Genomic DNA, 23,699 nt, shown 5'->3' with positions numbered 1-23,699 from the left:
ACCCTCAGAAACACGCCTGCTCACACCCTCAGAAACACACCTGCTCACACCCTCATCCACCCAGAAACACACCTGCTCACACCCTCAGAAACACACCTGCTCACACCCTCAGAAACACGCCTGCTCACACCCTCATCCATCCAGAAATACGCCTGCGCACACCCTCAGAAACACGCCTGCTCACACCCTCATCCATCCAGAAACACACCTGCTCACAACCTCATCCACCCAGAAACACACCTGCTCACAACCTCAGAAACACACCTGCTCACACCCTCAGAAACACACCTGCTCACACCCTCAGAAACACACCTGCTCACACCCTCAGAAACACGCCTGCTCACACCCTCAGAAACACACCTGTTCACACCCTCAGAAACACACCTGCTCACACCCTCAGAAACACACCTGCTCACACCCTCAGAAACACACCTGCTCACACCCTCAGAAACACGCCTGCTCACACCCTCAGAAACACACCTGCTCACACCCTCAGAAACACACCTGCTCACACCCTCATCCACCCAGAAACACACCTGCTCACACCCTCAGAAACACACCTGCTCACACCCTCAGAAACACACCTGCTCACACCCTCAGAAACACACCTGCTCACACCCTCATCCATCCAGAAATACGCCTGCGCACACCCTCAGAAACACGCTTGCTCACACCCTCATCCATCCAGAAACACACCTGCTCACAACCTCATCCACCCAGAAACACACCTGCTCACACCCTCAGAAACACACCTGCTCACACCCTCAGAAACACGCCTGCTCACACCCTCAGAAACACACCTGTTCACACCCTCAGAAACACACCTGCTCACACCCTCAGAAACACACCTGCTCACACCCTCAGAAACACACCTGCTCACACCCTCAGAAACACGCCTGCTCACACCCTCAGAAACACACCTGCTCACACCCTCAGAAACACGCCTGCTCACACCCTCAGAAACACGCCTGCTCACACCCTCAGAAACACGCCTGCTCACACCCTCAGAAACACGCCTGCTCACACCCTCAGAAACACGCCTGCTCACACCCTCAGAAACACACCTGCTCACACCCTCATCCACCCAGAAACACACCTGCTCACACCCTCAGAAACACGCCTGCTCACACCCTCAGAAACACGCCTGCTCACACCCTCATCCACCACTAAACACGCCTGCTCACACCCTCAGAAACACGCCTGCTCACACCCTCATCCACCACTAAACACGCCTGCTCACACCCTCAGAAACACGCCTGCTCACACCCTCAGAAACACGCCTGCTCACACCCTCAGAAACACACCTGCTCACACCCTCATCCACCACTAAACACGCGTGCTCACACCCTCAGAAACACACATGGTCACACCTTCATCCACATCAGGAAGACCCTGAGATTTTCTGGAATTTGCTGTCAAGCTGCTGCCAGATGTCGTGAAGGCATCAGGCTTTGTGTTCTGCCAAAAGCACGCCCGTTCATCTGTTGGAGGGTGCTGAATTTCACAAAGCATGAAGGCTTTTCATCATGGTCAGGGTTTCTGCCTGCTGTGTTGGGGGGCTCGGCGCTGGTCTCAGCCTCATTTATTATTGAGCAGGTCCTGCCACTGCAGCGTAACTGATATCCTTCTCTTTGGAAAGGGGCTTATTATATCCTACAGCTCCAATGAATGACTCTGTTTCTGATGGAGGAAAGCTCAGACAGCAGATTAAAGCAAAGGCTTTTTGTGAGAATCCACTTTTCTGGTTCAAGCTGAAAAAATGCTGATTCATCAGAAGTTGGGTTGTAAACGTGTTTTCTGTGTCTGTTTGAGGTTGAAACGGCGTCAGGAAGAGGGTCAGTCAGAGGCCGGGGGTGACGATGGAGACGGCGACACCGAAGCAGAAGCCGCTGTCACAGACGAGGACGTGGCAGAACCCGAAGCAGAACCTGAAGCAGAACCAGAGCCCAGTCTTGAGCCGGAGTCCTCTTCCAAACTGAGCATGTGCGGCTCCGTGTGCTCATCCTCCGGCAGCTGCTAGCACCGCGCCCCCTCCCCACCCCCACCTGCCCTCCTCTGCTGTAGTTGGGGGTGCAGGACAGTCACTGTGGGGTGGGGGGCCTCACAGCAGCCAGTTCCTTCGATCATCTGTAGCATCCCTCTGGTCGGGCATGAACGGACGCAGCTTGCTGACCCCCCCCCCACCACCCCCCAACATGAAGCTATAACCTCTATGCAATGCAAAGTTACCCCATGAAGGATTAGGTATGGTGGGGTGGGGGTGGGTTCACGGGCTCCGTGAGCATGATGACATCATTGCAACAGCCCCACCCCTCCTCTCTGATGACTTCAGCACAGGACGGCGCTCTCGCCTGTCTTCTCTTCCCTCGTCCGCCCGCCTCTGTCATGTGACTTGCGCCCTCATTCTGATTAGTTGCGGCCCCCTTTTTCGCGGAGCCCCCTCATCTGCAGCGAGTGTTCCTCGCCGCTCTGGTGTCGTAAACTTGTTTGAAGTCGTGCCTGATAATCAGTGTTTGTTGTAGCCATTGATGGGTCCGGATGTTGGTCAGGTTGTGCTGTCAGTGTTCATGAAGTTCTCTGCTCCCAGTCTCTCCCAGGGAGTCAGAACCAGAGTCTGGAAGGTTCTAAGAGCTTTGGCCGCCAAAAACTGCGTCTCCGCTCCTTAGAAATGCTGCTCGATTAGCCTTGTCCCATTAAGAGCCTGTTTAGGACCGCCCGCGCCCCCGTAGAGCTCCGTTTGGGGCTGTATTTATATCTGTAGCTCTACTTCAGACTTTATAGCTGAGCTAGCATTTAACTGTCATTATTAAGGTGGTGCCATTAATCTCAGTCTTAAATCCAGGGAAAATGTAGCAGAATGCCACCTTAAGACCCTAACAAGTGACCACCGTGTAAATAGCAGACAGCATAGGTAAAGACGCCACAGTTTTATGTGGGACACCAAACTCCATTCTGCTCCCTTTTCCAAGTGTGCAGGCACAACTTGTAGGCAAAGTATGCCAAAGCTTTTCTACCATCGACATACCCATTTCTAAGACGTTGTGAGTGTGTGAGCATGTGTGTGTTTCTGTACAACGTGAAGATGTCTTCATTTCTACAATCACAGTGCGTCATTCGGACTAAAGTGGACCTCTGAGATGTTGTTGAAGTTCCCTTTTTTGCTGTCCAACAGGAAGATTGATGCCACTCTGAGTTCAGGAGGACGCAGATTCAGGTCTTCTGAAAGCAGAACTGGAGGGTTCTGTCCAAATCCTACAAAGCTTGGAAAAGCCCTAAATTCATTCAGTTAACTACAGACAAGATACTGCTGAACAATTTGACCGGAAAGGTTCTAATTTCTTGCGAATCTTGGGGTAAATGTCAACACAGATTCATCAGAGGGGACACAGCGGTATTCCTCCCCAATGCCAACATTTACTCACACCTACATAGAAGGCTCTGCCAATGAGATCAAAGAAGGACTTCAATCTTCTTAGCATGAGGCCTTTTTAGCACAGCAATCAAATAGTCTGCCCCAGAGTATAATACCAGTTCTTGTCATTATGGTCTGTTCTGCTGATTACACTACCCTTTGACTTCCAGGCTGAAGCACATTATAAATCCTTTAAAGTCAACCAAGAAAGAATTAATGAAAAAATAAAGTGTTCTGTTGGTTGTTGCCTTGGCTGAGTTTGACAGACAATCAAAGATTTTAGAGATATCTCTATAAAATGGGCTGCACGTGGCGCAGTGGTTAGCACTCTTGCCTCACAGAAAGAAGGCCCCAGTTCAAGTCCTGGCTGGGGGACCTGAAACAGAACATCAATGGGGGACCTTTCTGTGTGGAGTTTGCATGTTCTCTCTTGTATGTGTGGGTTTTCTCCGGGGAGTCCGGCTTCCTCCCACCGTCCAAAAACATGCTCCATGGGTTAATTGGCAACTGTAAATTGTCCATAGGTGTGAATGTGAGAGTGAATGGGTGTGTGATTGTGACCCTGTGACAGACTGGCGACCTGACCAGGATGTCCCCTGCCTTCGCCCATAAGTGGCCAGGATAGGCTCCAGCAGCCCCATGACCCTGAAAAGGATAAAATAGAAGATGACAAAAAAATGAATCTCTTTAAAATGTTATTCACCGTATGGTTGAACAGGCACTGACTGGAGCCTGGGGCCAGGCGTAATTCATCAAGTAACCTCTAGGGGCCTGTCACTCTTTACTATTGCAGGCTGTAGCTAAGTTTGCACAGATGGGGGCGAGGGTCAATTCTTTAATTATCTGTCCTCCAACAAACGTCCGACCTGTTTTTATGCTCCACTTTAGAAAGTCCACAGTTCAGTGACATCATTTCCTGCCAAGATGGTGGCTGCTGTGTCAGTAAGGATTATGGCTTTAAGCCACTAAAAATGTTACAATTGGTGACAATTTGTGCCAGCTTACATGCAGGCAGTGTGTCTGCGGCGCCACAGTCCGGCAGGATTTGCCGAACCTCAACACAGACACTGACCTCCACGCCGTCAGAGCTCGAAAAGGAGACGTCTGCCACAAATCTGTATGAATCCTTCAAAAGGAGAGCCTCCCACTGGGTCGGCACGTTGCTGTGTTCATTCCTCCAAACAATGCTCTGCAGAGTTGTAAGAGAACATTTTCACAGGGATGGCGGCGGCGCCGTGAGCCTGCACATGCTGCACATTTATTCCTCTCACACCCAAACTGGCCTTTCAAGCTTACAGAGGATGAGATTCCCCTTCCACTCTGAAGACTGCTGAGCTTTCACTCTTCCTTCCAGGCAGCTTGTGATGTTGCTCCTCACCTGTTCCACAAACTGAGCGGGTAGATGTCCTGCCGACTCAGCAGTTTTGCAGTGTTTCCTGGCTGCCTCCTTCTGTTTCTGATGCACAAGAGTGGGATGAATCTTTCTTCAGAGGAACAGCAAACGGGCAGAAGCCCAAAACCTGTAGCTGTGACCGCACACCTTACATTAGATCTACAGGCTGTCATGAAGGGTTACGAAGCTCGCCCAAACGTTTTAATGTGTCTATTATTCTGCATGGACCTTATGGAGCCTGAGCCTCCTTCTGGCTGATGTGTGCATGCACGAGCTTTGGGTTCCACCTCCAGACCCGCCCTGGCCTGCAGGACGGTTCTGGACGGGGAGTTTTGTACAGATCTTCTAATCCCAGTGTTACATGGACAGCATGATCGTTTAGGATGACACAGTATCTCTTGGCATCCCATAGGTTGTCTTAACACTCTGTTGAAGTGCAATGCCTCAGACCCGTGTTAAAGTGTGGAATGAGGTCAAGAGTTGCATTCTTTCTGTGCAGCAAAGGGAAATCACTGGGACATCAGGGAAGCCCCCACCCCTAAAAAAGAATTTTCTGCCTTATCTGTCATTCCTGTCACTCAGCATAGGCATGAAGTGTAGACGTAACCAAACATCCTTGATTTTAGAATGTAAAATAGTTGGTTTTTACTTGCTCCTTTAGCTTTAGTTTCCAAACCTTCTGTTTTGGTGTTTCTTCCTGGACAGTGCTTGCACCCCCAGTGCACTTCTTAGTGTTGTTCTGAATGCCAGTAGGTGTTTGAAGGTAAACGGTAGCGTTCTGGTGTTTCCAGCAGCAGCAGCAGCTTGTCTCCTCCTTCAGTTTGCAGGTGAAAGCTGAACTCTCCGTCCCTCCTTCTGCTCCTCCTTTTGCCTCCTGTCATCTCGTGCTGCAGATTTTTACAGGGAGTCAGTAAAAAACCTCGTTTCCGGCTGAGAATTGCTCATTATGTGTTCCTTAACATGCTGCTTGAATTGCTTTGATAAAGAAATAAATTTCCTTCCAGTACCTGTCCTGCCTGCGAGTCATCTTTTTCAGTTTTCTCTCCGACCAGGTTAGACGAGGCAACAACAGCAAGAAATGCAGGAAAGACTCAGTTTGTTCAAAGAGGCTCATTTTATTGACAAACTTTCTGTAGAAGTAGATGCTCAGGTTCAGCCTTCTTCGTTCAGGATCGGCTCCTCTGCTCTGGATCCTGCAGGATGTCCACCACTGTCTGTCCTGTTTTGTCCAGCAGGGGGCTCCACTGTGAGTCTTGGACGGCGTCCAGGAGAGCAGCCAGCTCTGCCTCCAGATTCTCCACTGTGCTCTCGATCCTCTGCAGCAGACAAGCTCCACATGTGAATAATTCATTCAGAAGTTGTAGTATAAATAATGAACCTTTCACTCATCAATTATGCAGTCATATGAATGAAGGCCAAAACTGTTAAGGGGCTGAAGTTCCACTGAGTCTGGGTTTGTTTGGAGTATTTTGGAAAAGGTTGAGGTTTTGTGGTTTCATGGTTAACTCTGACAGTTTCCTGCTCTTCCAGGCCCTTTGGAGTGAGGGGTCTTCTGCTCCACTAAGACCTTATAAACAACAGCAAACACGTGATTTTCTCCGGGCATTTCCATAACTGTGAAGTAAAAGTCTGCCTGAAGACCACAGTAACTGCATCAGAGCGTAAACCTTGTGCTATCCTAGGCAATTTGACATTGGGGGATGGGTCATCTTGACCCACTAGACAGTGCTCTGAACCTTTTTTCTTCAATGATTTGTGATCTTCACTGGTGTCCATGGATTACATGAGATCTTTCCACCTTTATCCACCTTTGTCATGGTAGGGAGAACACGTCAATGTAAGGGGGGGGTCATCTACGATAGCACAAGGGTTAAACTGATTAGATGATGGGAGCGCTGCCACCTGCAGAGGTTTTCGGATGACACTGTCATCGCAGGATGTGTGAGAGATGAAGATGATGAGGAGTACAGGACGGTCATTGAGGACATCGCACTCCAGATTAACGCCAGCAAGTCAAAGGAAATGATTATCGACGTTAAAAGGAAATCCCCTCCTGTTTCTGGGGAACATCCAGGGAAATAACAATGGACTCTTCTGAATCCATGCTTGTTCACCTCAGTGACAGACTGGACTGGACGACTAACACAGACGTCCTGAACAAGAAGGGCTAGACTCAACTCTACCTGAAGGAGACAGAGTTCCTTCAGAGTTTGCAGGACTCTGTTGGGGGTGAGAGGAGGATGCAATAGAACTGACATCATCACCCTCTGCATCGGACAGTGGATGCTCTAAGCAGCTTCTTCAGTCAGAATCAGAAACATCCTTGCTGCTGCCTGAAGAAGCACTTTTGCTGATCAGCTACTAGACTCTACAAAGCCTCATTGACACTGGACACTTCATTGTGTTATCTCTGTATTTTAGTCTTCTGTATTTTTGCTTATGATCTCTTGAACTTTGAGCTATGTTAACAAATCCATTTCATGGTTGTGTGAATTTATTACAATTCGATCTCATTCTTCTTCTAAAGTTCACATAATATATATTAATAATTCCATAAATCCAAACAGCTGAGTCGGGTCATCTAGACCCACTAGACAGTGCTCTGAACCTTTTGTCTTCAATGATTTGTGATCTTCACTGGTGTCCATAGATTACATGAAATCTTTCCACCTTTATCCACCTTTGTCATGGTAGGGAGAACACGTCAATGGAAGGGGGGGGGGTCATCTAAGATAGCATAAGGGATAAAGAGGCTCCTGTGAAAGTGGCAAAGCCTAGATGAGGGGAAATTGAAGAGTTGCACCTTCTCCACTGCATCCATGCGGCTGTGAAGATCTATGTGTTCTTGACAGACACTTGAACGCACCGCACGAGGCTGCAGGTCAGATTCAGGACCTGAAATGAGAAAAACAATCCCAACAACCTTAATGCTGCTAAAACAATCCAGAAAACAGGTAGGCGACAATGTGAAAATTGACTTGTTGTGTGTGTGTGTGTTATGGAAAAATAAACGGATGCTCTGTAAGCCCAGTTATGCTGAGTCACAGAGAAATAAACACACACACACATTCAGGCTTATACACACACATATACCAGCTAACACACTTGTGTACACATGCACAGAGGTAAGCACACATTCATGCACTCAAACATGTCTCGCAAACATGTAGGGAAGCACCATCATTGGTTTCTACAACATGCAGTGACAGATTTGGGTCGGTCTACATTCCCATGAAAGAGTCCTCCTGACAAACAGCTGTGGGGGCGTTGGTGATGCTGTGGGGGCGTGCACGTTTCCAAATCCCGCCCCTCTTTAAAGCCAGCACATTTGAGAAGTTCTGGCTTTGGGACTCTGCTTTCATTTTCCCAAAATAATGCACAAGCAGCAAGAAAGACGGCCTTTCAGAAATATTGGAGAAGTCACGAACGTTACTGAGCAGCAGCATCACCCACGACAAGTGCACCCTGGATTGACATAAATATGTGCTTCATGATGTGTCTAAAAATACTTTGACAAACTCATTACAGCAAGGAGGGGAAATGATAGAAAACTACTCAAACTAGCCTGTATCCTTGCTTTCTTTCGTATATACTTTTCTCTCCCTGGTCTGTTTATGTCGTACAGTGCTGCCCCCAAACCCTCAAGTTTTCTGGGAGTTTGGTCCAGTTGAGTTTTTCTGCAGTTCCCACCAACAGAAGCATGTCAGCTTAGCTCTCCCAATGTATAAGCAGCCAAAGTCCCAACAGATATCACCCCCAACAGCTTTGGGGGGATATTTGTCATGAACAAACAGAGAAAAAGTCTTTTGATTGGTAAAAACCAGTCATCTTCACCTCTGTTTGGCATGTTTGGAAGGGTTCTGTGAGGGGGGTTGGCGTGGATCACATGACTGACTGAAAACACGTGTGTGATTGTTTGCTGGTGGGCTTTTTTTGAGAAGAATAAACATTTAACCTCCAGTTCCTGAGGTCTGAACGTGTTTTCACAGAGCAGCGATGAAGCTCCAGCTGTCAAACAAGGATCTTCCTAACATCTGGCTCCGGATCCTTCTGCAGTCCAAAGCTGAGCTCTGAAAGTGTCCTGAGCCCTGGGCCTCTTCATCAGTGCTGGTTGCAGTCATCCTCTTCCCCCTCTTTTTCAGTTTCAAACCTTAACATTTCTTTGTTATTCCTTGTTGTTTTTCTCCTTCCAGTTCCTGGAAACATTCTGTTTCACTGAAAGAATGTAAACATGTTCAGCCTCTTTAGCAGCTGCCTTGCAGTTTTCTTTTTCACAGAATTCATAGAAAAACATGAAATCCAGTTCATTTCTTTGCATATGGAGCTCCAAAGATTTCTGTGAAATCTCAAAAATATTTTCCTGTCTTGTAATATTCTGGCTGAAGGAAAGTGTAGCTGCAAACATGCAGCGAGCGTCCTGGGAGGGGTCAGGGACCCATGTCAGCTCACTGTCATGAGGTGCACCGATTCCCCTCAGCCTGGGCTGGTTTGGCAAAGCGCCTGCTTTAACTCAACGGGAACCGACCAGAGGTCAGATGTCTGCAGAAGACGCAAAGCTCCTCCAAAAAGCAGGAACAGAGTGTGACTCCCCCTCACAGCTGTGCTCCCATCTGGTGCAGCTGCACTGCAGCTTCCTGACCCTCAGGGTCTGTAATGAACTGCATGTGGTGTTGACGAGGCTGGAGCGTGAGGTCATTGCGTCTTTGTGTAACTAGAGTGGCTGCAGCTCCTTCTCAGTGTGGGGAACCTGTTGCAGCAACAACACAAACACACAACAGGACACAGAAACTCGCCGATCCAAGCCGCTGAGTCAGCGTTCAGATGTTTCCTTCCAACGCTGGTTTTCTGCAGCGGACAGAATGCTTCCATGACAAAGAACAGAACACAACCAAAAAGAAGATGAAAGATGAAAGTTATGACACGATTTGACCTGTTAGCAGTTTAAAGCATAAAAAAATATGACCCCCACCCCCACCCCCCCCAAACAGCTTTGCCAGGAGATGGTAATCCGTCAAGTTAGATTGTTCCAGATTACTGGAACAGGAAAAAGTGTCTGCAAGAGTGTCAGCCGGCAGATCTCCAAACTTTTATGAAAATTAGTTAAAATTGTTACTAATCTGCTCATTTCAGCACTTGATTGGTCCAACATGCCATCAAGAAGAGTCTTTTTCTCTTTGGAGGCATTAAGAGACTGTTAGTGCTGTAAACATGCAGGATTGTTCATCCAGACATCCAGCCCCTGTTCTTCTGCTCTGCCTCCTGCCGGTCAGCAGTTCTCCACTTTATTTTCCATGAGCATCTCTTGCTCGTGGTGGAGTGAGCCTCGTTTCTGCAGGGCTCCATGTTATCACAGAGCTGCCTCTGGGGGATTGACCCACATTTTAGAGTTTTCTTTGGGGTTTGACCACAGCCTGGAAGCTTGGGGGGGGGGGGGGGGGGGGGGGCAAAGCCAAAGAAGTTGTTGGAAATCGTGCTGAAAGTGGATTAGCTTCAGAGCTGAAAACTGAGAACGCCCAAATGTCACTCAGATCAAACTACCATCTGCTTCACCCTTGACCCTGTGCCCTGCCTCCGCCCCTTACCTGCTGCTGTGATGCCAGCTAGAAGGAGGAGGAGTCCGATCACAGAGTAGGAGGACTGGATCATGATGAAGAGGAGAAGCCAGCGTCAAAGGATTCTGAGCGCTCAAAAAACAAGGCTGAAGCTGGAGGAATCCAGACTTCTCCTTTAAAGCTCCTCTGAGGTTCTCTTCTGCCCCCCTCCCCCTGACTTTTGTTGCTCCCAGTTTCCCGATGAGAACGTGGGACAAAAAGCTCTCTGATGAAAGAGGTGGGAGGAACATACTGGGGAGGGAACTCACATCCCAGCTGCAGCCTCAGGCTGAGACAAAGACTCATGTTTGTGTTGCCATGTCAAAAACATGAAAACCTGCTCATAAACTGATTTACTAACCTTTGTCTTAACTTTTTTTATCAAGTATTTGGAAAAAGAAAAAAAACTCATTTAGCCAGACAAAGAATTAGATCCAGCAGCATTTGTTTTTTAAGTTTGTAAATCTTTTAAAGCATTATTCATGTTCCAGGGTTTTCTCTGGATAAAAGTGACCAGGTAGTTTCTCAACACCGAAAAAACAACAATTATTCACTTTTGAACCAGATGTATGTGTTTTGTCACAAAGCCTCCAAACTGATTCCGTGGTGGGTAGAACTGAGGGTTTTGAATCTGATGCAGCTAAAAAATGTTTCCTTTTTGTGAAGGTTCTCATTAAATGGGTTTAACGGAAAGATTTTTTCTTTAATACTATATATTGCAACAAGCTTCTGAGTATGGCGTGCAACAGTGCACCTCCACCATTTACCAAAACCATTGAAAACTGACAGAAACAGAAGGGACTGCCGCTGTAAGACCTGCCGGACACGCGCAACATGCTCCTATAACGTGTCAGAGTAGATCAGGATGGGCAAGGTAGCCACGGTAAAAATGAAAATCTTACCCAAAGTTAATTATCTCTTCTCAATGATTCCCACACAACCGCCATTAAAATGGTTCAAAACATTAGACTCATCCATATCAAGCTTTCTATGGAACAATAAACCTGCAAGAATTAGTCTAAAAACTTTAAAATCTGCAAAAAGCTGTGGAGGATTAGAATTACCTAACTTCCACAATTACTTTCTTGCAAATAGATTACAATACATCTTAAAATGGTTAAAAAATAATCCAGAAACTAACTCATGGTTAGACTTGGAACAGGCGTTATGTGGAAAGATCAACCTGTCAGATCTTCCATTTATTAGCCAAATAGTTAAAAAACAGGATTGTTTCAAAAGTATTAATATAAATGCCACTTTAACAGCCTGGTGGGAATTTTTCAAAATATCAAAATCATCATTTCAACCGTGCAAAATGACACCCATCTGGAACAACCCAGACATCCTCATAAACAAAAAAATTATCCACTTCCCAGCTTGGCAAGCAGGGGGCATAAAACAACTAGAGCACATAATTATTGATAGAAGATTCATAACTCCCCAGGAACTTCAAGACAAACATGGAATATATAACTTCTTGGAATATCAGCAACTTAAATCAATTATTACTAAAAAGTTTAAATACAGAGACAACGATTTAAAGCTACCAGATGTAGTTACCACTCTGATCAATTTCTCAATGAATACAACTCTCTCCAAAATATACAAACTTTTATGCAATTTAGATAACAATATTTCACTTCCGACAACAAAATGGGATGCGGATTTGAGCATCAGCACAGATGAAAGTTTTTGGTCAGAACTTTGTCTAAACACCTTTAAAATGACAAAAAGTCCAAATCTGCAGCTAATCCATCTCAAAACTCTTCACAGAATTTACTACACTGGACAGAGGATGTTCAAGATGGGTCTCAGTAACTCAGACATTTGTCAGCACTGTGACAGTAATCTACCCGACAATTACATGCATGCACTGTGGTTCTGCACTCCTGTCCAGGCTCTCTGGCAGCAGGTATGTGCCGATCTATCAGTCTGGCTTAAGGTTTCAATCACAGCTTCACCGTCACTTTGTGTGCTTGGTGACATGAGTGCCATCGATGTAGAAGGAGGATTAGGCTCTATCATTTTCATAACTCTTTGCATTGCTAAAAAAACTATTTTAATAAATTGGAAAAGCAAAAAATATATATATAAATATAACTCAACACAGAAATCTGCTGCTTGATCATATCAGCTTGGAAAAAATGTTCAAGTAACTTTGAAAGAATTCGGTCTCTCTGGTCTCCCTAGGCTAACTCCGTGACTTAGGGGGTGGGGGGGGGCCTGGTCGTCGCTGCTCCTTGCCCTTCTGCCGTGGGCCGGGGTGGGGGTCGGGGCCTCCGGTGCCTGGTGGGGGGTGGTGGGGGCTCCGTTGGTCGGGTCCGGCGCCTGGGTGGGGCGGGCTGGGGCGCTGCGTGGTCCTCTGGGCTTGGGTGTGGGGGTGCGTGGTGGGGGGGTGGGGTGGTGGTCTGGCTTGGCTTGGGGGGGTGGTCCCTTTGCCTGTGCTGGGGGGGGTTGGCGGGGGGCGCTGCTCGGGGGGGGGGGGGGGGGCCAGCGGCCACCTGGGGCTGGGATCGGCCCTTCCCTGGCTCTGGGGCGGGACGGGACAACCCTCTTGGGGCCCCCGGTCGCTCTGGGTGTCATCCGCTTCGGCTGCGGGGTCTGGGGGGTGGGTGGGGTGGGGGGTCTTGTCGGCCCTGTCCTGTGGGGGGGCATTCTGGGGGAGGGGGGGGGGCACTATTGGTACGGGGCAGGGGGGGTTGACGGGTCGGGGTCTCCGCTGAGGCCATCGGCGGTTTCCCCGGCCGGTTGGCTGCCTCGGTCCCGTCAAGGCCTGACCAGAGCTCTTCTAGGGCCGGCGTTTGGGGGTGGGGGCCTGGGCTTGCTCCGGGGGTGGGGCCCCTGGGCTGGGTGGGCCTGGCCCCCTTGCTGGGGGGGGGGGGGCGGGGGACAGCTGTTTGACCACCGGGGGACAGTCTATCAGCTGTCCCCAACTTACCCCCTTCCTCATATAACCTCATAATAGGGTGAGGGGGTGGGGGGCTTAGCCTGCGATGAGCCTTGGGGGGGGTTTACTAGGCAGTGGCCCCCCTCCTATGGTTGCCGTATGGAGTGGGCCCCCCCTCTTTCGGTTTTATTTGCACCTTAGACATGTAGGGCCCTTGGTAGGGGGGGTGCTTGGACATCACTGCCAGCAAGCAGCGGATGTCCTCCTAGCACCCCACCCGCCAATTTTAACCGCACCTTAGACATTTAGGGCCCCTTGGTGGGGAGGGTGAGGGGACGTCACTGTGAGTAATCAGGAGATGTCCCCTTAGTGCCCTACCCGCCAATTGTGAGTATGTGTGTGTGAGTGCATGGGTAGGACCGACCTGGGGGCTGGCTCGCTGGGACCCTCTGGGGCTTTCCCTCCCCATCACAGAGAGGGGAGGGCACTGAGAGGGTTGGGGAGGGGGGGTCAGATATTATGGCGGGGGGGGGGGGTTGTAGTGCGTAGGGTTTTAGGGGGGTGGCTGTGGCTGTGGGTGCGTGGCGATCCCTGGGTTGCTAGGGTCGCGTACCTGGGCTGGCTTGCGGGGACGGGGCGCCGGTCGGGTGGTGGCCGGCTCATGGGTTCCGGGGGCCCTGGCTTCGTCCCTGGCCTTTGTCTCGGTGTCCGGCGCCCGGTGGCCCCCATGGCTGCCGCCTGGTACGGCTAAGCGCTCCTGTCTTGTGGCCTGGGGGCCGGACACTGGGTTCGCTTGTGCCTCTGGGCATTGGGGGGGCCCCTGTAGGGGGGCCCTCTCTGTGCCTGGCTGGTGGGGTGGGCGGTCCCCTCCTCCTCCCCTCCCGGGCTGCCTGGGTCCGGATGCTGGGGGGGCTTCTGGCCTGGGGGGCTCTCCTCCCCTCTCCTGGTCTGGCTGGTCTGGCTGGGTAGGATCTGGCTCCCTTTATGAACACACGGTTCACGTCGGCAGCATGCATGTATCTCCACCCCCACGTGCACGTGCACACTGCCACACTGCTCCCTGTCTGCTTCATCCCTCCTCCTTACCTACAGTGTATTGATGGACAGTTTTTTTTTGCTCATCTTAGTGTCAGATTTTCACCTTTGATGTAACATTCGTCTTTCCAGCAGATCTGGTATAATTGTTACAGCTTAAATTAATAACTTAGTCAAATCAGTGCTTGTATCCCCCACCTTTTCACCTTTCTTCCTTTTACTCTCTTCCACCCTCCCCTCACATTCTCCCCCTCTCCCTCCCCACACACATTAAATGTAACAAATAAATAAAAAATAATACGACAAAAAGGGGTTTATACAAATCTACACTCTAGTTTCTTGAAGCTATATAACCTCTTTTTGTGATAGTAAAACCTGTCCAACACAAAAAGCTTTCAGCTCTAATCTGTTTGCTCAGCTGTTGGACAGAACAAGTTAAAAAAAAATAAAAAAATAAAAAAATAAAATAAAAAAAAAAGACATGTAGGGCCCTTGGTAGGGGGGGTGCTTGGACATCACTGCCAGCAAGCAGCGGATGTCCTCCTAGCACCCCACCCGCCAATTTTAACCGCACCTTAGACATTTAGGGCCCCTTGGTGGGGAGGGTGAGGGGACGTCACTGTGAGTAATCAGGAGATGTCCCCTTAGTGCCCTACCCGCCAATTTTAACTGCACCCCCCTTAGTACACACACCCCTCCCCCCTCAATATATACATCCCAACATAAACACACACACATGCACACACACACCCTCTCAAACACACATACACGCACACACATTTTGCAAGGAAGGTGGGACCTGGGTCCATCTGTCCCCTGCCTTTTCCCTGGTGGGGGGTACGGGCCCCTTTGCAACGGCGGCCGTGTCCCCGGGGTGCCGGCTTCCTGGGCCCGGCGGTGCTCTCTCCGCGCGGTGGGGGGGTTCACATTACATCTGAGCCGGGGGTGTCTGGTCTCTGGGGGGTGGGTTCTGGTCCTTGCTCCTGAGTGCTGGGCCCCGCCAAATTTCCAACTGTGGCCGAGCCTGGTCGGGCCATATTTACAACACCCCTTGTGGGCCCTCTTTTTTTCCCCGGGGTTCCCCCCTCCTGAGCGGGGGCGGCAGGCCCCCTGCCTCGCTCCTCCCTGGACCAACCGTGGGCCGGGCGGATGGCTGCCTGGAGTGCGGAGCGGGTCTCCCTTGGGGGGTCCTGGCTCGTACCTGGGGTTGGGGCGGGGGGATGCCCGGAACTCCTGGGTGGTGGGGGGGTGCTCGTTTGGGGCTGTGGGCGTCCTTCTCCGGTGGGGCCCTGCGTTGGGTTCTCCCGGCGCGGCGGGGGGGGCTGCTCTCCTGGTTGGGCTGGGGCGGCGCTCTCTTTCCCTCCGTGCCTCCCTGGCCTCTGGCTCTGGGGGCCTTGCGGCGGCCCTGCTGGCCCTGGCCTGGGTGGCGGGCTTGGTCGCCCGGGCGGCGGTTGTTCCCTGCCGGTTCCCGTGTGGCGTTGGGGGGATTCCGGCAGCCGCTGCTGCTGCGGTGGGGGTCTTGGGGTGGGGATGGCTGGGCACTCTCCCTCCTTCTTTTCACGTTCCACCATCCATTTTAGAAGAACATAAACACTCACCTGAGCACTGGTGTTAGCTCACCTTTGCACTAACAGTTTGCATGACTGAATGACTGAAAGATTTCACACTAGTTGGTTTTAAGGCATAAGTATGCGTTTGTGAACACTATCTGTTTTGTGTACATGTCGACAGGTGGACATTTTTGCAGCTAGCAGGTGTGTTTATAACATTTGAGTGTGTGTGGACGGGCCCCGCCCTTTTTGTACTGCATTTGAACCTTACCATAATGATTAACAACCAGTAAACTTGTTGCTGTATGCTGCTTCATGGTCTTATCCCCCTTCCCCTCCTATTATCACCCCCCTACCCCCCCTCTCTCTAGCGTCCCTCTCTCTTCTTCCCCTCTTTCCTTTTCTGTCCGGTCCAACACCAAAGATTTTCAGACATGATTGAAATTAATAAAGTTTGGCCTCAATTACAAAGGGGTTTATTCAGACATACCTTTGGTTCGTCTGAAGATTAATAACCCCTCTTGTTAAAGCAAAATATGTCCAACACAAGAGGCCCTCAGCTCTCATCTGTCTGCCCAGCTGTTGGACAGGACAAGTTAAAAAAAAAAAAAAGAGTAGATCAGGATGTCGTCGATGTAGACAACGACAAAGCGTTGCAACATGTCACGGAAGACGTCATTGATGAAAGCCTGGATCATAGAGAGGTGTTACAGAGACCAAAGGGTTTGACCGGGTGTCCATAGTGTCCAGTGGTGGTGGAAAAGCCGGTCTTCCATTCATTCCCTGCTCGAATGCGGATGAGGTTGTAGACACTCCTTAAATCCAGCTCAGTGAAGAAGCGAGCTGTGCAGAGCTGCAGGAACCAGAGGCAGGGGATACAGGACCTACCAGTCACGTCAACAATCCTGGGATAGTCAATACATGGCCTCAGACCACCATTTGTCTTTTTAACAAAGATAAAGTCGGCTGAGGCTGGGGATGTAGATGATCCGATGAAGCCCTTTGCTAACTCCTCTCAGATGTTGGCCTGTATGGCTTCTGACTCAGGCTGAGAAAACGGAAACACCTGACCTTGGGTGGGCATAGTTCCGGGCAGGAGGTCGATGGCACAGTTGTGGGACCGGTGTGGAGAGTTGTGTGGCACGCCGCTTATTGAAGGCCTCTGGCAGGTTCTCGTATTGAGCCGGCATCCCCTCCACCTCTCCTGTCGTGCTGCACGGGGGGCGGGGCTGTTGTTCAGACAGTACACGGCGCGCGGGTAAAATTAATTAAATCTGCACCAGAGCGCCCCGATTATCGTGTCAACCTATGATGACCGTATTTAGCGCTCTCTGTGTAGAACACACTGGAGGAGCGCGAAAAAAAACGACTCACTGCTGCAGAGGATGTGAACAGGTGAACAGGTAGAGAGGAAAAGCAGGTGGAGAGGCGGGGGAGGGGCTTTGGCTTCAAACTCTGTCAGAGATGCAAACACGGGCGTCAGATTCAGACGCAGCTTTCCCTGCAGGAGTTGAAATAGAGACTTTCTCTGGGATGATTTTATGAACTCAAACATCAATTTAATTGGTTTTATATTTACATCATGACAGTAACATGTCAAAACATTGGTGTTTATTTTTCTTTGAATAACTTATTTTTTCATGTATTTTACTTTTCAAGTTGGAAAAATGTATAAAGTAAAATGTTTTGTTAAAAAAACAATGTTGTTGCATAATGAGGAAGTAAAACACTTTATGTTCTTAATTTGTTGTTTATTTTTCGTCCTCAAAAAGTATCGATAAGAGTATCTTTAAAATACCGGATCCATAAGCAGTATCAATAAGAGTAGTAGTAACGTTAAAACCTTAAAGATGCCCATCCCTACTTGTAGTATGGCTAGAACTGTGGGGTCAGCTCCCGCCGGTGACTAGAGGGGGAGACAGAGTTCTGACATCTGACAGTTAAACGGTCTTAACCTTTTGGAGGAACTATCCGTGTTTCACTTAAAACAATCCTTAATGTGAACTGATTCCTGCACACAACAGGAATTAAAAACGGAGCTGTTTAATTGATATGTTGTTAAAAAAGCCTGAATCTGGGAGCAACTTTTCAAGGATTCATTATGTTTCTGCTGAGACACCTATTTTGATAATCAGGCAACACCTACACACACTCTTTGACAAACCATAACTATTCTACTCTTTAAGCAAATTATGTAACACCATGATTCTGATGCAGAGAAACCAGCGTTGAAAATTGGCTCTGCACCAGTTTGAAAACTTTATGTCCGTAAAATGTTGCCTGATGGGCACAAAGCCACTTTTCAGAATCAGCTGAATTACATTCATTGCATAAACGGTTCAACAGTTACGGCAGTCTTGATGGTAATCTTTGAAGCTGAAGCCTCAGTGGTTAAATGGTAAAAAAGAGAACAAAGGGAAGTGATTGGGAAAAACTTTAAAGGACAAGATTATCTAATATAAGAAATGTATCTGAAACACGACGGAAATTTAAGCAATCACTGTTAAATTTAGGAGTTATTACCTTGATTCCTGAATTTATTTCCAGCTATGGAAAATAAAATGTCACTAATGTTTTTTTGTTTTTTTTTTAACTTGTCCTTGTCATGATATGACGCAGATTCTGAATGACCCAAGTGCTGGAACCCGGAAGGAGACTCGGACAGGAGGTAAGTCTGAAGTAGATTTTAATTTGGCTGAAGATGAGTGTTGGCGTCTTCCCAGAAGGTGGAGCGTCAGCTGGCTGGAGGCGTCTTGACGAGGAGATCCAGGAGCGAAGCACGAGTGACCAGAGGACTGCGACCAGGTGAGTATCAGAGTGGATAATTCCTGAGGCGGCTCGAGAGGAATAATTAAAGACATGAAACTTGGCAATAAACAGGAGCAAGGATAGGTCAGACTAAGCACCATGGGAGGAACAACGAACTGGCGTCGGCTGAAGATCCACAGACTCCTTAAGAAGGCAGCAGCAGTGATGAGGTGAGTGAGAACAGCTGGTCGCGTCAAAGTCAGGGAAGGTGGGGGAGGGGGAGAGTAACTGACAGACCACCATGACAGTCCTGTCCAACAGCTAGGCAGGCAGATGAGAGCTGAGGGCCTCTTGTGTTGGACATATTTTACTTTAACAAGAGGGGTTATTAATCTTCAGACAAACCAAAGGTATGTCTGAATAAACCCCTTTTGTAATCGAGGCCAAACTTTATTAATTTCAATCATGTTTTTAAAATCTTTGGTGTTGGACCAGACGGAAAAGGAAAGAAGGGAAGAAGAGAGAGGGATGTCAGAGGGGGGGGGGGGGGGGGGGTGATAGTGAGAGGGGGGGGCAAGACCATGAAGCAGCATAGAGCAGACAGGTTTACTGGTTGTTTATCATTACGGTACGGTTCAAATGTAGTACAAAAAGGGCGGGGCCTGTCCACACACACTCAAATGTTATCAACACACCTGCTAGCTGCAAAAATGTCCACATGTCAACATGTACACAAAACAGATAGTGTTCACAAACGCATACCTATGCCTTTAAACCAACTAGTGTGAAATCTTTCATTCATTCAATCATGCAAACTATTAGTGCAAAGGTGAGCTAACACCTGTGCTCAGGTGAGTGTTTATGTTCTTCTAAAATGGATGGTGGAATGTGAAAAGAAGGAGGAGGAGCGCCCAGCCACCCCCACACCCAGACCCCCGCCACAGCAGCAGCGGCAGCCGGAATTCCCCCAACGCCACACGGGAACAGGCAGGGAACAACCGCCCCCCGGGCGACCAAGACCGCCACCCAGGCCAGGGCCAGCAGGACCGCCGCGAGGCCCCCAGAGCCAGAGAGCAGGGAGGCGCGGAGGGAAAGAGAGCGCCGCCCCAGCCCAGCCAGGAAGGCAGCCCCCCCGCCGCGCCGGAAGAGCCCAACGCAGGGCCCCACCGGAGAAGGACGCCCACAGCCATAGAGGAGCACCCCACCACCACCCAGGAGTTCCGGGCATCCCCCCGCCCCGACCCCAGGTACGAGCCAGGACCCCCCAAGGGAGACCCGCTCCGCACTCCAGGCAGCCACCCACCCGGCCCACGGTTGGTCCAGGGAGGAGCAAGGCAGGGGCCGCCGCCCCCGCCCAGGAGTGGGGACCCCGGGGAAAAAAAGGGGGCCCATAAGGGGTGTTGTAAATATGGCCCGACCAGGCTCGGCCACTGTTGGAAGTTTGGCGGGGCCCAGCACTCAGGAGCAAGGACCAGGACCCACCCCCCAGGGACACGAACACCCCCGGCTCAGGTGTAATGTGAACCCCCCCACCGTGCGGAGAGAGCACCGCCGGGCCCAGGGGGCCGGCACCCAGGGGACAAGGCCGCCGTCGCCAAGGGGCCCGCACCCCCCACCAGGGATAGGGTAGGGGACAGATGGACCCAGGTCCCACCTTCCTTGCAAAATGTGTCACTAATGTTTTTGCTTTCAACTAAATGCTAAATTAATGTCATTTTGAAGCCACCGTGGTTTGATGCATATTTGGATCAATAGGTGTCAATGGGTTAAAACGTTGCCTCTGAAACAAACCTGAACTGGAAAAGCATGAGCAGAGCACATCAACGGCGATACCAGAGCAGAAGAAAGTGCACATTCAAACAGGGAGAGATGGACGGAAGCACAGCAGCTGTTTGCAAGGAGAACAACTGGACGCCAAAGCAGTAAAAAACTTCCTAAACATCCTAAAGATACAGAAAACCAGTGAGGCAGAACTTTATAGACTGAACTGTTTTACAAATGTTTAGCTTCCAGACTAAACTCAACAAAAGGTTTTTGTAAAACTTCAGTAAAGTTAATTAAGTAAAAACTGGACACTTTAAGTTTTATATTTAATTTAATGATTTCCTCACTTTCAAGTTTTCTGGCAGTTTTGTTTACAGTTGACAGTTTTAAGTTAAAGTTTACTTTAAGTTGCATTTGAAATGGTTTCCAGCAGAAAAAAGGCAGGTCAGATTTCTTATGCAGAACATTGAATTGTTCAGAAAAACATAGTCTTCAAGCTGTCATTCAGTTAAAGTCACTCCAGAGTGGCCTTTACATTTTATGGAACTGATCTGTCTGAAGCCACCCCCCTCCCTGACCCCCCCGCCTGGCCTCAGACGGCCAGGACGGCTGTGTGGTAAACAGGGTTATCTCCTTTCCCCGGACCGGCTGCAGCGTCCTGCGCCGCTCACGTCTGGACGCTTAAGCAGATTTAGGTTTGAGTGCTGGAAAACAAAAGTGAAGGAGAATGAAGAGATCAGTGAATGACGGAGCAGAGCCAGGGGGGGCGCTGGGCGTCTGGAATCGGATGAAAGGCACAGATACTTGCTGTCAGCTCACATGTGCACAAACAGACAGAGAAAAGGCTGAGGCCCCAAAGACACGACGGATGCCGTCCTGGGACCAAAGTGTAGAGCGACCCGTCAGAAACTCCAAGCAAACCCTTTTTCTGGGAACGCAGAAATGTTTGCCTCCTGTGAGTTTGTCTGATCGGGAGCCTCTACACACTGAAGCTTTACTGTCACTGAAACCCGGTCCTGGTTCAAATCCAAGATTCTGGCTCCTACAGTCTTACAAAAAATCCTCTGAAGTCTTGACAAATTGACATTTTCATCGAACGACAGTCGAGTTGTCAGTCAATTCCAGATAAGTCAGTGAATTTTCTTAATCTTCGTCATGACAATCTCCACTTTTTTTCCTTCCTGTTGTAGGATTTAATTCTTTGGAATCCACACCTTGCTGAGTTTTTTATGGGAAAATTCTGGTTATCCCATCTAACTACCAGGAAGGGGGGGCAAAATAGGAACTATTATTTTAAATGTTTTAGAAACCCCAAAAGCGACCTTATGAGGGAAGCTAAGAAGACCTGATGATGTCTTCAAACTTTCAGACATGTCAAGTCTTCCTCAGTTGGCTACAAAAGCAAAATCTTAGCAGAATAAGAAATTCTTCATGAAGGGTCACCGCTGGAGGACCATGGCGCCCAGAGAGCGGCGTTATGATGATCTGCGGCGTGACAGACTGCTGTGGGCAGGGTCACCTTCTCACATCTATTTCCGTCGTCCATCCTCTTCCTGCTGTCCAGACGTCTCTTTGTTCAGTGCAACAAAGCCGTCTGTCAGGGCTCACAAAGAGCACGTGTTGCCACAGGCAGCAGTATCACAGTCTATACCAGTCTCCGTTTCCTCACTGAACCTGTAAACCTGAAGTGTGACGTCTCTCTGTCATTCTTTCTAATCTGCTTGGTGAGGGGTGGGCTCATTTACCCGCCTTCTCATCCATGTAATCATACTGATTAAATGAAAATCTTAAGACCTGGTAAGAAATTGCAACATCTTGCATTTACCACAGCTGGACGTTAACAAGGTTCTACACAGAGCTTAATATGCCAAAAGAAGAAAGAGGAGCAAGACCAATTTATTTGAAAATAACAATTTAACCCTTGTGCTATCTAAGATGACCCCCCCCCCCTCCCTTACATTGACGTGTTCTCCCTACCATGACAAAGGTGGATAAAGGTGGAAAGATTTCATGTAATCCATGGACACCAGTGAAGATCACAAATCATTGAAGAAAAAAGGTTCAGAGCACTGTCTAGTGGGTCTAGATGACCCAACTCCCAATGTCAAAGTGCCTAGGATAGCACAAGGGTTAGATGAAAAGGGCTGTTTATCAACTGATCAAAAGTTTAAGAGTTTAAATGTTGTCTTTAAATGTGGCAGTGCTGATGAGGCCTCTCACAACCTGCCATCACCGCTCAGGTTGGACAGGGTGAAACTGGGTGAAACGGTTGTAAGGGCTAAAGAACAAAAAAAAATCAAGTGCCCAAAAACGTCATCCGGAACTGAGCTGGAGGATCCAAAGACACGGATCCTCGACCCAAACGAAGACCATCACTTTTTCCCAGCGATGATCATTTGCAAGAGAAGGGCTTCAAAAACAAAACCCATCTTCTAAAACCACATATCCATCACTGCCACAAAATGACCAGGTTGAACTTTGTGAGGGAACAACATTCAAAAATGAAGGACAAAATGTTACTGTGACGGTCCTGATGGCTTCCAACGTTACTGGCATGACAAAGAGATTCCATGCAGAACCGTTAAGGAGGAGCCATCATGGTTCCTTCAATAGAACAAAGGAGCTTCAGGTTGTGTAGGGCGCCAAACTGCAGTTGGTAATGTGGAGATGTTGCAGGGGCCTTTGTCCCTCATGACTGGGGAGCTCCATATGATCACTCTTTTTTAATCTGACTAGTTTTTCAACAGGACAAAGCTGCAGTTCAAGACGCCCGCGATTGTTTAAACCGTACTGCATGTTCTGATTTAAATCCCATTGAGAGCACTACCTTCCCAAAAGCCTTTTAGAAATACTCACGTCAAGAATTCCCAAACAAACGTGAGCTTTTAAAGTGATCAACAGGCATAAAGAGCCTTTATTTTGGAGCCTTTAGTGTTTGGTTTTGTGCTTTGGTTCTAAACCTTTGATCAGCTGATCAACAGCCTATTCCAGTTAAAGTGTTATTTTTAATTAAATTGCCTGATTTAACTGTTTGATCCTTTTGGTCCCATTTCTTATTTGGATATTTTGAGGCTCTACTTAGAAGCTTTTTTAAATCTAGCTTGTAAAATGCAAATTCATGCAGTTTCATCAGGAGTGTACTTTTGAACAACAGCACAAATGTCTTTGACAGAGAAATGTCGACCGAGTTCGCAAAGAGACTGGTGTGCCGATGGTTTAAATCCATGATCAGATCTAACCAAAGAGTAAAATTGGGACCTAGTGCCATCCTGGTCAACGCTCAGCATTAAGGAGTTGGATTGGGGGGGGACTATTAAAT

The 23,699-nt window shown here is 48.8% G+C and overlaps 2 protein-coding genes and 1 long non-coding RNA gene across 3 annotated transcripts in view; 1 reads left to right on the top strand and 2 right to left on the bottom strand.

Annotated features, from left to right (window-relative positions):
- The window catches only part of stk32c (serine/threonine kinase 32C), a 90,921-nt gene extending 85,110 nt beyond the window's left edge, over positions 1-5,811 (top strand). The window contains exon 12 of the mRNA XM_023963090.2: positions 1,813-5,811. Within this exon, the coding sequence (XP_023818858.1) occupies positions 1,813-2,020 (208 nt within the window). The 3' untranslated portion in view covers positions 2,021-5,811. The remainder of the gene's footprint in view (positions 1-1,812) is intronic.
- Positions 5,812-5,900: 89 nt separating this feature from the next.
- Positions 5,901-10,597, bottom strand: LOC101173883 (placenta-specific protein 9). Its single transcript, XM_004076865.5, has 3 exons — positions 10,388-10,597; positions 7,609-7,700; positions 5,901-6,121 (listed from the first exon to the last, which is right to left on the bottom strand). Exons 1-3 carry the CDS (start codon positions 10,449-10,451, stop codon positions 5,972-5,974), a joined length of 306 nt encoding a protein of 101 aa, XP_004076913.1. The 5' UTR covers positions 10,452-10,597; the 3' UTR covers positions 5,901-5,971.
- Positions 10,598-18,537: 7,940 nt separating this feature from the next.
- Positions 18,538-18,867, bottom strand: LOC105355712 (uncharacterized). Its single transcript, XR_910055.4, has 2 exons — positions 18,775-18,867; positions 18,538-18,696 (listed from the first exon to the last, which is right to left on the bottom strand). It is a non-coding gene; the product is annotated as an uncharacterized LOC105355712 (long non-coding RNA).
- Between the last annotated feature and the right edge of the window lie 4,832 nt (positions 18,868-23,699).

This window comes from Oryzias latipes, chromosome 15 (assembly GCF_053564925.1).
Source record: "Oryzias latipes strain Hd-rR chromosome 15, Olatipes_Hd-rR_3.1".
In the NCBI taxonomy this organism is placed as follows: Eukaryota; Metazoa; Chordata; class Actinopteri; order Beloniformes; family Adrianichthyidae; genus Oryzias; species Oryzias latipes.
Note: the sequence above shows the minus strand (reverse complement) of the source record. Positions and strands in the feature narration are given on the sequence as shown.

Bases quoted from the DNA above. Each gene is read 5' to 3' on its own strand.
- LOC101173883 (XM_004076865.5), bottom strand. From the start codon at position 10,451: ATGATCCAGTCCTCCTACTCTGTGATCGGACTCCTCCTCCTTCTAGCT. The intron at 7,701-10,387 runs GTAAGGGGCGGA...TTCTCATTTCAG, and splicing joins AGCTGGCATCACAGCAGCAG to GTCCTGAATCTGACCTGCAG. The intron at 6,122-7,608 runs GTGCAACTCTTC...TGTCTGCTGCAG, and splicing joins GCATGGATGCAGTGGAGAAG to AGGATCGAGAGCACAGTGGA.